At 47.8% G+C, this 14,579-nt stretch overlaps 1 protein-coding gene across 1 annotated transcript in view; it reads right to left on the bottom strand.

Annotated features, from left to right (window-relative positions):
* Positions 1-8,483, bottom strand: part of LOC306917213 (sodium/potassium-transporting ATPase subunit beta-1-interacting protein 3-like) — a 226,559-nt gene extending 218,076 nt beyond the window's left edge. Inside the window, 1 exon segment of the mRNA XM_079495345.1 lies at positions 7,918-8,483. Coding sequence (XP_079351471.1) covers positions 7,918-7,971 — 54 coding nt within the window. The 5' untranslated portion in view covers positions 7,972-8,483.
* Between the last annotated feature and the right edge of the window lie 6,096 nt (positions 8,484-14,579).

The raw sequence follows: 14,579 nt of genomic DNA, 5'->3' as shown, positions 1-14,579 counted from the left end.
TGCGTATGTGCGTGCGTGCGTGCGTGCGTGCGTGCGTGCGTGCGTGCGTGCGTGCGTGCGTGCGTGCGTGCGTGCGTGCGTGCGTGCGTCTCTCTCTCTTTAGGCAGAGAGACACTGACAGCTTCATAAATATCTTAACTAATGTCTCCTTCTCTCAATCCGAGACGTAAAAAAAGAAAAAAAGCCCCGAAAGCTAGGCAGGGGAAACAAGTGTGCACTGTGTGTGCATGCGCACGTGTGTCCATTTGTCTGTCTGTGCGCGTGCATGTGTGTGTGCATGTGTCTGTGTGCGTGTGCGTGTGCGTGCGTGTGCGTGCGTGTGTCTGTGCGCGTGCGTGTCCGGATTGAAAATTCTGAGTGAGACCAGGGGGTTTCTGTGACCCCTGCGACGTAAGGACGACCAAATCCTGCTCACTGAACTCTGTGAGGGTGCAACTGTAACCAAATGGACCTTTAACCCATTAAGACCCGACACCAGATTATACTAAATGTCTTCTACATCCTGAGATTTCTCAAAAAACGGTATCAGACAGCAGTGCTCAAACTATTTCATGTCAAGAACCCACAGGGTCTTTCTGTGTGGAGTTTGCATGTTCTCCCCGTGTCACCTAGGGTAGGTACCCTCACATGTTCTCCCCGTGTCCCCTAGGGTAGGTACCCTCACATGTTCTCCCCGTGTCCCCTAGGGTAGGTACCCTCACATGTTCTCCCCGTGTCCCCTAGGGTAGGTACCCTCACATGTTCTCCCCGTGTCCCCTATAGGATAGGTACCCTCACATGTTCTCCCCGTGTCCCCTAGGGTAGGTACCCTCACATGTTCTCCCCGTGTCACCTAGGGTAGGTACCCTCACATGTTCTCCCCGTGTCCCCTATAGGCTAGGTACCCTCACATGTTCTCCCCGTGTCCCCTAGGGTAGGTACCCTCACATGTTATCCCCGTGTCCCCTAGGGTAGGTACCCTCACATGTTCTCCCCGTGTCCCCTAGGGTAGGTACCCTCACATGTTCTCCCCGTGTCCCCTAGGATAGGTACCCTCACATGTTCTCCCCGTGTCCCCTAGGGTAGGTACCCTCACATGTTCTCCCCGTGTCCCCTAGGGTAGGTACCCTCACATGTTCTCCCCGTGTCCCCTGGAGTAGGTACCCTCACATGTTATCCCCGTGTCCCCTATAGGGTAGGTACCCTCACATGATTTCCCTGTGTCCCCTAGGGTAGGTACCCTCACATGTTCTCCCCGTGTCCCCTAGGGTAGGTACCCTCACATGTTCTCCCCGTGTCCCCTAGGGTAGGTACCCTCACATGTTCTCCCCGTGTCCCCTATAGGCTAAGTACCCTCACATGTTCTCCCCGTGTCCCCTAGGGTAGGTACCCTCACATGTTCTCCCCGTGTCCCCTATAGGCTAGGTACCCTCACATGTTCTCCCTGTGTCCCCTAGGGTAGGTACCCTCACATGTTCTCCCCGTGTCCCCTATAGGCTAGGTACCCTCACATGTTCTCCCCGTGTCCCCTATAGGCTAAGTACCCTCACATGTTCTCCCCGTGTCCCCTATAGGCTAGGTACCCTCACATGTTCTCCCTGTGTCCCCTAGGGTATAGGTACCCTCACAAAAAACATGCAGTAATCCTGGTCTCTAAACTGCCTCCCCCTGGCCAGCCGGGGCGCTTTCACGCGCTACGTCCAACCAGGGAAACTCCCCCTGTCAGGTGGAAAGGAGCAACTTGGACTCCTCATGCATGAAGGAAGCATGAGTTCAAGTCCGTTGCTCTCCCCAGGTTGGTGGAGGGTGTGTAGAGCCCAGGATCACATTAGATAATTGACACAGGGGTGAAAAATGGGTTATAAAATTGTGGGATAAAAATTATAAGTAAAAAAAAGAATGATATTTATTCTGCCGCCAACCCAAATGTGAAAATGGGGGTCAAGGAAAGGAAACCAAGCCTGTAGGCCCCAGAGCCATAGAGATACAGAGTTACCACATTGAGGGGTCAGACCAGAGCCATAGAGATACAGAGTTACCACATTGAGGGGTCAGACCAGAGCCATAGAGATACAGAGTTACCACATTGAGGGGTCAGACCAGAGCCATAGAGATACAGAGTTACCACACTTAGGGGTCAGACCAGAGCCATAGAGATACAGAGTTACCACATTGAGGGGTCAGACCAGAGCCATAGAGATACAGAGTTACCACATTGAGGGGTCAGACCAGAGCCATAGAGATACAGAGTTACCACATTGAGGGGTCAGACCAGAGCCATAGAGATACAGAGTTACCACATTGAGGGGGCAGACCAGAGCCATAGAGATACAGAGTTACCACACTTAGGGGTCAGACCAGAGCCATAGAGATACAGAGTTACCACATTGAGGGGTCAGACCAGAGCCATAGAGATACAGAGTTACCACATTGAGGGGTCAGACCAGAGCCATAGAGATACAGAGTTACCACACTGAGGGGTCAGACCAGAGCCATAGCGATACAGAGTTACCACATTGAGGGGGCAGACCAGAGCCATAGAGATACAGAGTTACCACATTGAGGGGTCAGACCAGAGCCATAGAGATACAGAGTTACCACACTTAGGGGTCAGACCAGAGCCATAGAGATACAGAGTTACCACATTGAGGGGTCAGACCAGAGCCATAGAGATACAGAGTTACCACATTGAGGGGTCAGACCAGAGCCATAGAGATACAGAGTTACCACACTGAGGGGTCAGACCAGAGCCATAGCGATACAGAGTTACCACATTGAGGGGGCAGACCAGAGCCATAGAGATACAGAGTTACCACATTGAGGGGGCAGACCAGAGCCATAGAGATACAGAGTTACCACATTGAGGGGTCAGACCAGAGCCATAGAGATACAGAGTTACCACACTGAGGGGTCAGACCAGAGCCATTGAGATACAGAGTTACCACATTGAGGGGGCAGACCAGAGCCATAGAGTAAGACAGAGTTACCACATTGAGGGGTCAACGGTTTCTCCTTTGAAGTGAGGAAAATAATAATTTATCAAGTATTACTCCCCATTGTAGACTATGCCGACATTGTATATCCAAACACCACTGATACTCACCTCAAGCCACTTAACATACTATGCAACTCCCTGTGCAGATGTGTTCTTTGATGTCCATACAGAACACACCATGCACTGTCAACTGCATCTAGCTCACTTGATTGGCTGCTGCCTGAGGCTAGAAGGCAACACCACTGGTACCTATTCCTTTTTAAATGCGTCCACTTCAACTGCCCTTCATACCTGAAACAGTCTCTGAAACCATTCACATCCCCATACCCACTTAGACACATCCCTATCTCATGGTTCCCAACAGAATATTTTCGGAATCCGGCCGCAGGCCATTCCACTACAAAGCTCCACCTGACTGGAACAAACTTCCGCTTTCACTCAGATCAACTACCTCTCTAGGCCGCTTCAGGACTTCCCTATGTATTCACATCTCCAAACAACCTGTTCATGCTTCTAATACTGCTTCCTCACATGTTTACCTCTAACTTTGACACAGGTTATAGTGCCGTTTTCCCCATTATTCTCATATACAGACGAGCCGGGGGTCAAGGGTGGGGGAGAAAGGGAGCAAGCTAACTGTACCTGTATGTCAGGGGTGGGCAACTTTGACGATGGAGAGGGCCACTATATTTCCACACTCACTCCCTAGGGCCACATATTACTGTCGTCGCAAAAATAGCCGATCTACAAGCTCAAAACGCGTCGCGCTGCGACGCGTTTTGAGCTTGTAGATCGGCTATTTTTGCTATATTCGAATTGAAATGTTGAATTATTTTTTACTATTTTTTAATTGGAATCCTGAAAATTAACATTTTTATGTAATTTCAAATGCCTTTTAATTATACTTGTGTTGAGCAATGAGCTACTAATTTAGACTGAAGTAATTAAAGCGGGTCATGTTTGCATGTTGTGGAATTGTAAACAGCTGAAACCAATTATATGACATTAACCTGAGGGCCACATTAAGTGAAGGTGGGGGCCGCATGTGGCCCCCGGGCCGCCAGTTGCCCACCCCTGCTGTATGTGTATGTCCTGTGTATTTGTATGTTATGTTGCACCTATGTGTACTTGCACTGCTGTAATGTTGTATGTACTGTATAGGACCTCCTCTAAAACGAGATCAAGGGTCTATATCCTCTCAATAAAATTCGGACAAAAATTCTGACCAGAGCCATAGAGTAAGACAGTTACCACATTGAGGGGTCAGACCAGAGCCCGGTCACATGGTTCATGTCACTGTAAAGTCCATAGACTCCAATGCATTCCGTAAACTTCCGGTTCAGGCCTTTGTCACTCTTCGCCAATAGAATGTAGAAGAGCCGCCATTGGACTGAAGCCCCATGAAGTGAACGGAGTTGTCGTAACCCTGTCTTACTCTATGGCTCTGGTAGGCCCGTCACACACACACACACACACACACTCACACTCACACTCACACTCACACTCACACTCACACTCACACTCACACTCACACTCACACTCACACTCACACACACACACACACACACACACAAGTTAGCCCTTGGGGGGTGTTCCAGGTGGTCCCCAGCTAAATGACGGAGATCATCCTCATAGAACCAGCTATACTATGCTCAGTGGCCTTGTGGTTAGAGTGTCCGCCCTGAAACTGGGAGGTCGAGGTTCGATCCCCGGCCGGGTCACACCAAAGACTGTAAAAATGGGACCCAATGCCTCCCTGCTTGGCACTCAGCATCAATGGGTTGGATTGGGGCGGGTCAAATCAACTAATCAAATGATTCCCGAGCGTGGCGCACGCTGCGGCTCACCGCTCCAAGAGATGGGTCAAATGCGGACAACAAATTTCACTGTGGTATAATGTGTGTGACAATCGTACGACTTTGACTTTGACATATGAGAGTGGAGAGGGAATCAGGATTGGATTTGTCTTCCATCGGCAGTGAATCTAAAAGGCTCAGAAGAGGACGGCCGTGTCCTCAGAATCCTGGCCTTAAAGATCAGGGTCATGAGAGGTTCTGACTCTGAGGCAGACCCTAAACTCGCCTCATAACAGCAGCCTGGTCACCTTCTGATGAACTTCACGCCTTCTTTCTTATTTTCATATGGTCGTCGGGGCAGAAAAACCTCCAATATTCCATAATGTAACTCTTTGCGGGGGTTTTTTCTTCGTAAATTAACGTCCTATACTTGATCACACTACTCAGCGTCACACAAAAGCATCAAAGGAAGGAAGATCCATCAAATGTAGCAGATCTACAAGCTCCAAACGCAGCGCGAAGCGACGCGCTTGGAGCTTGTAGATCTGCTACATTTGTAGATCTGCTACATTTGCTTTTTTTTTTTTTTAATCCTGAACGTTGATCCTGTAACAGTTTTGGTTATATGAGGGTTTCTTTCCACCCCGACAGAGGCGATATGAATCATATTCCAGCAGAGATGACGACCCCCTCCTCCTCCTCCTCCCATCATGTTCTCTCCATCCTCTCCCTCCTCCCCCTCCTCTCCCTCCCATCATCTCCCTCCTCCTCCTCTCCCTCCTCCTCCTCCTCCTCCTCCTCCCCCCCATCATGTTCTCTCCATCCTCTCCCTCCTCCCCCTCCTCTCCCTCCCATCATCTCCCTCCTCCTCCTCCTCCCATCATCTTCCTCCTCCTCCTCTCCCTCCTCCTCCCCCTCTTGACCAGACCTGTAGCAGACCTGCGCTCCTCGCTTCCCGTTCGAAAGGCCCTTTATGCATCAATTTACAATTTACAATTTAGGCATTTAGCAGACGCTCTTAATCCAGAGCGACTGCATCAGAACGTATCCTTTCTGTGGAGAAGAGCACACGAGTACTGTATTGTTTCCTCCCAGTAGCGTGTTGACAGGACAGGGCAGGACAGGACAGGGAGCTGTAGCGTTTTGAAAAGTGAGAGCCCAGCTTCAAAGTTTTTAATAATATCCACCATAAATAACACTGTCACACCCTGTCAGCTGGGGGGGGGGGGGGGAGAGGCAGGCAGCGCGAAGCCAGGCTGGCTGGGTGACCGCAGTCTGAGAGAGAGAGAGAGAGAGAGAGAGAGTCACCACACCAACAACTGACTGCCACCACAGTGCAGATGCCATCAGTTGAAATGTCACGGAGTCTCTCTCTCTCTCTCTCTCTCTCACACTCCACTGATCAGCGGCTCAAAGCAATCTGTCTCCGACGACTGGTCTCTCTCTCTCTCTCTCTCTCTCTCTCTCTCTAGCGTTTTGTGGATCACTAGCTTCCCGAGCGAGCAGGCCTGCGGGGGGTATACTGACTGTGTGGATTGGCTACCCAGACAGACCCAGATCTGTACAGGATATTAAATATTGCGGCGTGGGGGAGGGGGGGTCGTTCGGGTGGCACGGAGGTAAAGGTTCCCGCGCCCAAACCACCACCATGCACCGTGGTTGGAGAGACTGACTGTGTGGGGGGTTCGATTCCTCCGAGGGGGGCTCAGGCTCGGATGGACGGACAGACACAATTAGCTGTTTTTGTTCCGGAGGCGAAAAGTCGGCTGGGGCGTGGGGGGGGGGGGGGGCTACGGGAGAGCAGCCTGAATAGGTTCTACATCTACACTGATCTACTACACCAAATCTCTCTCTCTCTCTCTCTCTCTCTCTCTCTCTCTCTCCACAAATAAAAAGCTCAAGAGGGGAGTGAGTGCTGCTGGAAATCTCTGCTCCATCAGCGGTGAAGAGGGAGTGATGCTGAAGTCATGATTTCGGCACCGCTTCACGCAACCGTGGGAAGGGGAGCACATTCCATAATGTAGGGGGCTACAACAGAGAAGGCTCGGTCACCTCTGTTCTCTAAGAGGGGTCTTCTGTGTGACCCTGAGATTTAGCTGGCCCTCAGACCTCAGAGTATCAACCTTAATAAGTTCTGAGTGTACAAATGGAACCAAATGGACCCTATAACGGGTCCATTTGGTTCCACTGCTCTATGTCCTCTATGCCCTCATACCTATACAAACTACCTAAAAAAAGTGAGCGACTCCCACAGCCACAATACAAGAGGAAGCGATCGCGAACAGTACAGTACAGTACAGTACAGTACAGTACAGTACAGTACAGTACAGTACAGTACAGTACAGTACAGTACGTTGCATTATCTGCTCACTGGGTGAGGGGGGCGGCTCTCTTCCCAAAAGCGCGTTAAGACCAATTAATCGGGTAGCACAGCGGTTCTCAAAGTGTGGTCCGGGGACCCCCCCCCAGAGGTCCTCAGGGCGGTTCCCAGGGGTCCCCAGCAAAAGTACTGTGGGGTCCTTGATCATACCAACTAACAGTGTCACACACAGTCACACGCAAAACTGACTGGCCACAAAGCTCTCTCTCGCACGCACAGCTCATACCACCTCTGACGAAATGACGAGTCAAGATAGGCAACTCACTGTATGTAAAGTGTATATTTGTACGTCTCTAAATATGTGCTTATGAATTGAAATGGCGTCGTCCACAGTTGAAGAGTTTTTGTATCGAGTTGTGCTTGAAATGTTACTGTAATTCTGCAAACTGTTATACTTCAACGTCAATCAATCAATCAATCAATCAATCAATCAATCTCTAATAGCGTCTCCAGATCAGAGATAGACAAGAGAGACTAGCCCTAGGCCTACAACACCCAGCATGCATAGCTGCACGTGGAGCAGCAGCCAGCAACACAACAGTGTCTACCCGGCGCCTACAAACATGTGCATTATCATGTTTAAAACACATTGCTGCGAGGAAGGGGAAAACAGTGATATATACTTGTCTTTAAGCAGGACAAGTGGCAAAGAAATTATACTTTCTATAAGTATCGAAACAATACATATACTGTAGGCTACACGGTTGATTTCAAAACGAAAACGTACAGACTGCGTTGAAATGGATACAAAACAATAGCGAACTCACCAGCTGTAGAGTGCACAGGAATATGAGCGTGCACCGTCCGCTGCAACAGCCCATTGTTGTGTGTGTGTGTGTGTGTGTGTGTGTGTGTGTGTGTGTGTGTGTGTGTGTGTGTGTGTGTGGAAACACGCACACGCACGCACGGCCAGCTCCGGGTGGAAACGAAGGACTTTAATAAAAACGGCTCCGAGCAAAGCTTCAGTCTCTCTCTCTGTATTATTATTTATAATAAAAATAAACAACGACCACGTACACGAGTATCTGACAGTCAGTCAGTCAGTGTAGTGGATCCTCCAGCAGCAGAAATAACAACTCGCTCCAGTATAAAACAGCGGTGATAAGAAGCAGCAGCACCCGTCCCGGTGGTCACCGGTGTCCCATTCTCTTCCAACCCGGGCTCCGAGTTCCCTCCTCCGGGGCGTATTAGGTCGGCGTGGTACGTGTCGCTGGGTCTGGTTGTAACGGGACTGACTGGTGCTCAGTCTGTTTGTCTGTCTAGTGTCTGGTCCGTGTGTGTGTGTGTGTGTGTGTGTGTGGATGTTTAGTTCACTATCTTTAGTATCTTATATCTATTTAGATTCTGTGTGCTGTGCTGTTGTGGTCGCACTTGAGCTGACTGACTGACTGGGGAGGAGGAGACGGTTGTAAAAGCCGGTGAGAGCTAGGGTGCGTGTGTGTGTGTGTGTGCGTGTGCGTGTGTGCGTGCGTCTGATCTAACAGTTGTGTTTAAAGATTCTGACGTTGATAAATACATATCCCTATGTTTAACTGGCCCATGATGACCCATTTCTTTTTGCAACCCATTTTGATATAGTCTAGGATGGCTCCGGGTAGAAAACAGAGTTAAGACATTTAAAATTGTAAATTGCAGCTTTGCCCAATGCCCAAATATGCCCTCTCTGCCAGTGGTTACCACTTTTTCATGTCAAGGACCCCCAAATTGACACTGATGAGCCCGCGGACCCCCATTTGAAAAAGATACACCAGGGACCCCCATATAAGAGAAGATTTTGATGGCTCTAGCAGTGATTCTCAACCCGTTTAATTTCAAGGACCCCCCCAGTTTGACATGCATATTAGTCTACGGCATAATGGCATTTCTATCTCTGGGACCCCCACTTTATATTGTAAAATCAATGTTCATGTAACTGAGAGTGTACAAATGGAACCAAATGGACCCTATAACGGGTCAATTTGGTTCCACTGCTCTATGTCCTCTATGCCCTCATACCTAGACAAACTACCTAAAAAAAGTGAGCGACTCCCACAGCCACAATACAAGAGGAAGCGATCGCGAACAGCGATTTGGTACCGTCCACTTTCAAAACAAACATGGGGAAATTCTCCTTCTACAGCAGTGGTTCCCAAAGTAGGGTCCGGGGACCCCCCAGGGGTCCTTGAGGGAGTTCCAGGGGGTCCCCAGCTAAATGATAGTTTGGAACCAAATGGACCCTTATGGGTCTGTAATGTTCCATTTGTACACTCTCAGAGTTACATTTAACATACATTTTACAATATAAATTGGGGTCCCAGAGATAGAAATTACAAACCTCTTGAGCCCCATTGCCCCCGCGGGCGGGGGGGCAGCGGCTGTCCACCTCGAACAGCGCTCAGCGGGTCAATGGAGACCCAATCGGTCTCCGTTTCCAACTCCGATGTTGCGGATTTCCCCCCCTGGACCCCCCTGGGGTTTAAGAGGTTAAATGGGCGTCCGTAGACTAATGCATGTCAAACAGGGGGTCCTTGATAGAGCCGTAAAAATCTTCTCTCACGGGGGGTCCCTGGCATTACCTCTTCAAATGGGGGTCCGTGGGCTAATTAGGGTCAAGTTGGGGGTCCTTGACGTGAAAAAGTTGTTTCCAACCACTGTTCTACAGCACTGCCACCTAAGTGTGGAATGCCCTGACTCCCTCCCTCAAAAAAATGCAAATCCCTGGCGTCCTTTAAAACCACCTTTCAGCAGGCCAATGGGAGAGGACATGATTACCCCCTCCCCCTTAGTCTAGTGACTCCTTAAAAACCCCTACTTTTGTTCCCCAACCTGTAGGCCTACATTTTTTTGAGGGGTGCTAGCCCCTCCTATATACAGGTTTAATGTTTGTTTTTAGTTCAATGTTTGTTTTAAAAACACCATTGACAATGAAGGGAAAATTCATCTTGTCCCTAAACACAAACATGAAATGCCATTAACAATAAAGAGAATTTGATGTTTGTGTTGGCACCGTTTGTTTTACATCACCATTACATCACCTAATCATAGCAACATGTAGTGCCCAGTCCTGTACTAAAAGGCACTGGTATAGAGCGTCGCAGTCCCGCCCCCTACCATGGACCAGGAAATGAATCCCAATGCATTTTTCCCATAGACATTTCTTAAAGTATTTATTTAAAGACGGTTACGCCGCGGACAAAGCCAACTCGAGTCGTGACAACTCATGACAACACAAACAATATTTTGGACCAAACAAATAATTACAAAGAAGAAAAACAACAAAAAAAGTGTTGTAACCTGCCGTTCTTTTCTTCTTTCTAATTATTTGTTCGGCCCCAAAAATTGTGTTTGTTGTCATGATTTGTCACGACTCGAGTTGGCTTTGTCCGCGGCGTAAACGTCTTTAAAAATATACTTTCTGAAATGTCTATGAGGAAAATGAACGGAGAATCATTTCCTGGTCCAGGGTAGGGGGTGGGACTGCGACGCTCTATACTGATGGCAAGGAGGTTGTTCAGACGTGTGATCAAATGAACTGAAGTCAAAACGTTGTCCGTTGAGTTAATACAATATATTTATTTACGCCGTTGTCCTATACTTCAGCACAATAAATACAATAAATAAACGGTCAAACGCTACACAATACTACTAATACTCAGACCACAGCTCCAAGAGCACAGTTGAAAACTGTGTGCCTCTGCCAATCAGCAACACCTGCTGCTTGATTGGGGACACATTCAATACCTGCAGGCAACCTTGGGCCATGCCCTGTGGTGACATCATCAATTACAAAACAAAACCTAGATCATATGGCTCTTACACAACATGAGTTAGGCTTTAATATATTTGCGCCCCTCACTTCACACGGGTGTGATTTTTACCTGTTATGATGATTTGAATTTTGTTGTTATAACAACAACATTCAAATGGAAACAAGACCGCAATAAAGGACAGCCAAGCCACACTGGTCAACTGCACTACAGGGGAGTATATGGTAGGCTTTGGCGCCATCTGGCGGCGATTCGAAGAAACACAACATCTGTTTCCTCATTACATCCGCCCATCCAATGTGTCACTCAAAACTGTTCTATTTATTTTAATTAATTAATTAATTAATTAATTGATTGACAGACAGACAGACAGACAGACAGACAGACTCTTCCACTCATTAGGGCTGATCGTCAACAGCTGTGGGACCAGCAGCAAGCCTTACAACCTCTGCTGAGGACAAGCCACTCACTCCTTCCTCAACACTAGTAACTTCTACAGAGGTAGCGATGGGAAGTTCCTGCGACCTTGTCTTCATGGTGTTGTTATTGGCCCATGGTAAGAGCATTTGGCTTTGTTTCCAATGTGCATTTTATTAAATTGTAGGTCTCTGTTTTCTCTGATTAATAGGAAGAAGAAACAATGTTCAACTCTGAAATGTTGAACATTCTGTTCTGATAGTTTGGGGTGAGGAGTGTCGAGGCAATTTGGAATACACTAAGCAATGTTATTAATTTGAGGAACTCAAATAGTATTTCTGTGTAACCAGGGAGGGCCCCTGGGCCGGTAATATTTGCAGGGCCCCCATAGCGCGCGTGTGCGTGACATTTTCATCATCTTTTTAACCTAAATTTAAAAAAATCAACGGCCAATGAAGGGCCCCAGGAGCCATTTTCAGGGTGTCAAACCTAGTACCTCACGGTCTAATTTCCCCGAAGGGCCCCTGAGAGCCAAGGGCCCCTGGGCCATGGCCCCACTGGCCCAATGGCTAATTGGGTACTAACATTAACTCATGGGGTGTAACTTTTCCCCATGAGTTAATGTTAGTAACTCATATCCCTCAGTCTCACCAGATGGTTATGGTATGGGGCCGTATTCCTTTTGTGGTAAATCTACAGTTGATTTAGTCGACTAAAATGTATTTTGGCGGGCCTTGTTGCCGTCGTAAAGAGTGTTTTCACACCTGAAAATAGCCGGTCTAAGCTCACGATGCGTCGCACTGCGATGCGTTGTGAGCTTGTAGATCTGCTATCCAGCATGCAATCTAGTGTAAAATGACTTATACTGGATCTCTTGTCCACTAGTCCCCTTCCTAGCATTTTAGTCTAGTTTTTATTTGTTGGCGGAATTGTCAATATATTTAGTCTTAGTCTTAGTCACTTAGTTTCCATTCAGTTTTCCGTCTTAGTTTTAGTCGACGGAAACAACACTGCTCAGAATGTCTTGTCATTATACAAAAGAAATGAATAAAGTACAAATCATAAAAGAAATAATGTCTTATCAAACCGTGTCTACAGGATTCTGTTTCCCGCTCGCCAACAGGACTCTGCCCAACGACAACCCAATGACCAACGCCAGTGACATCATCACGATGGGAGGTGGCGGCAACGTGACGGACGCCATGATGAATGACGGCATGATGAATGACGCCCCTCACTTCGTGAGGGGCGCTAATATTAAAGTCTAACTCATGTTTATTGGGTGATGTAATGGTGATGTAAAACAAACTGTGCCAACACAAACATTAAACTCCATTAACAATAAAGAGACAATGTGACGTACATTTTCTTCATTGTCAATGCGTTTACTAAAACAAACTTTGAACAAACATTAAACCTGTGTATAGGAGTAACACCCCTCAAAAAAGGGGGGGGGCGGGACTTTACTCTTTTACAGGGGCCAGTTTTGAATTGCAGGTGACCTTTGAGAGTGGTTTTGAAGGAGTCTAGGGATTCACGTTTCTTAACGGCTGTTGGTAGGGCGTTTTAGTGGCATAGGAGCGAGATGAATTTAACCCCTTTTGTTTGAGCCGAATCTGGGTTGAACGTCATGTGGTTTGTTGAAACATTTCCTTCGCCACCGATGGTGGGGCAAACCATACAAGGCATCCAACCTGCACATCGGGAGTGTCGTGTATTTCCACACAACTAAACTCACTAAACTAGAGAGAAATTAACTCTCTAAACTAAAGCAAACTGTAGTCAACGCATCAGATGATCGGATGAAGAACGCAGGCAGAGAGAGTGAACTGAAGATCCCAGAGTTGACCATTTATTCAAACCAAAGGCAGAGTCCAGAATGACAATAGCATAGCTTCCCCGTAGGCCCTGGTCGGCCCACGGGACCACAGCAGACTGACCGTGTGGCCAGCCAGCCCAAGACTACTAGTTTAACATTGCAGTTACTGAGACCATATATAGTACTTTTGCATAGACGGAGTTGAATACAGGGGTGGGGTTAGGACTTTACATAGAGAGTGAAAAGAAACATTTGGTGTCTTCAGAAACATCCAGAAGGTTCCTCAAGACAATAGAATGCTACATTTCTCCCACACCTCACACAGCCTCAAAGGGTTAGAACAATGCAGGGTACTCAGGAATACTTGGCTGAGGTGATAGCTCTGAGTCTAGACCGGCAGTCTCCTCTCTCATGAATCACATTAGCACAATGACCAAAATGTATAGTCTAATTATTGACAGAATATTGCAAATATGGCTATGGACTATATCCACGAGACCTCAGGAGCAATTAGAGGTTCAGAGTCTTGCTCGAGGACACTTCAACAGCAACTCTGGGGGAGCCTGGGTTCGCCCCAGACAGGTGATGACATAACCTGACTCCGCCAGATGGGGCAGCAGAGAGTACACTGGGTTCCCCCCTCCTACTCCCATCTGGGAACTCTCAGGCAGACTTGATGCCCGGCCACAAAACGGCCTGGCCAATCAGCGGCAGCTAGAGGCGGGATCAAGGCATACACAGTGCTGCCTTGATCCGGCTCTAGCTGCCGCTGATTGGCCAGGTCGTTTTGTGGCTGGGCATAGAGACACACAGGGACTACAAATTTCACGCCCCCAAATGAGACAGCGTCCCCACTTCTGGTCCCATCCCATGGGAAAATAACCCAGCTAAATGGAGGAGTGACATCCTGACATTTTCAACTACCTAGTGAATTCTCCAGATGAGTATTAATAATAGTCTTGCAAGATGCTGTTTAGATCATTTTCAACAAATACAAGCATATAAAACGAAATACAACAAATATATCTGGGTATTGAAAACCTCAAGGGATGCAACCGTGACGTATATACCGTGCAACCACTTTGACTTGAGATTTACAATGCTAGCACTTTTCACAAACTGAGTATATTATAGTACATTGTAGGATGTATATTGAGATGGCAGGTATGTGACATTGAAAAGGACAAATCAAACATATGGGACACTTTATTAGAACACAACAAAAATCGCTACAGCCTCAGTAATGAACCAGTGAAATTAGGGTATTTTATGATGCCTCTCAGGGATTGCATTGGAAGCTGCAGTACACAGTTGAAACGGACCAGAAGTGGGGACACTGTCTCATTTGGGGCCGTGGAATTTGTAGTCCCCGTGTGTCTCTATTGAGACACACGGGGACTACACATTTCACGCCCCCAAATGAGACGGCGTCCCCACTTCTTGTCCG

Source organism: Electrona antarctica, assembly GCF_951216825.1.
Source record: "Electrona antarctica genome assembly, chromosome: 2".
Classification (NCBI taxonomy): Eukaryota; Metazoa; Chordata; class Actinopteri; order Myctophiformes; family Myctophidae; genus Electrona; species Electrona antarctica.
This window is presented reverse-complemented; position numbering and strand designations above follow the sequence as displayed.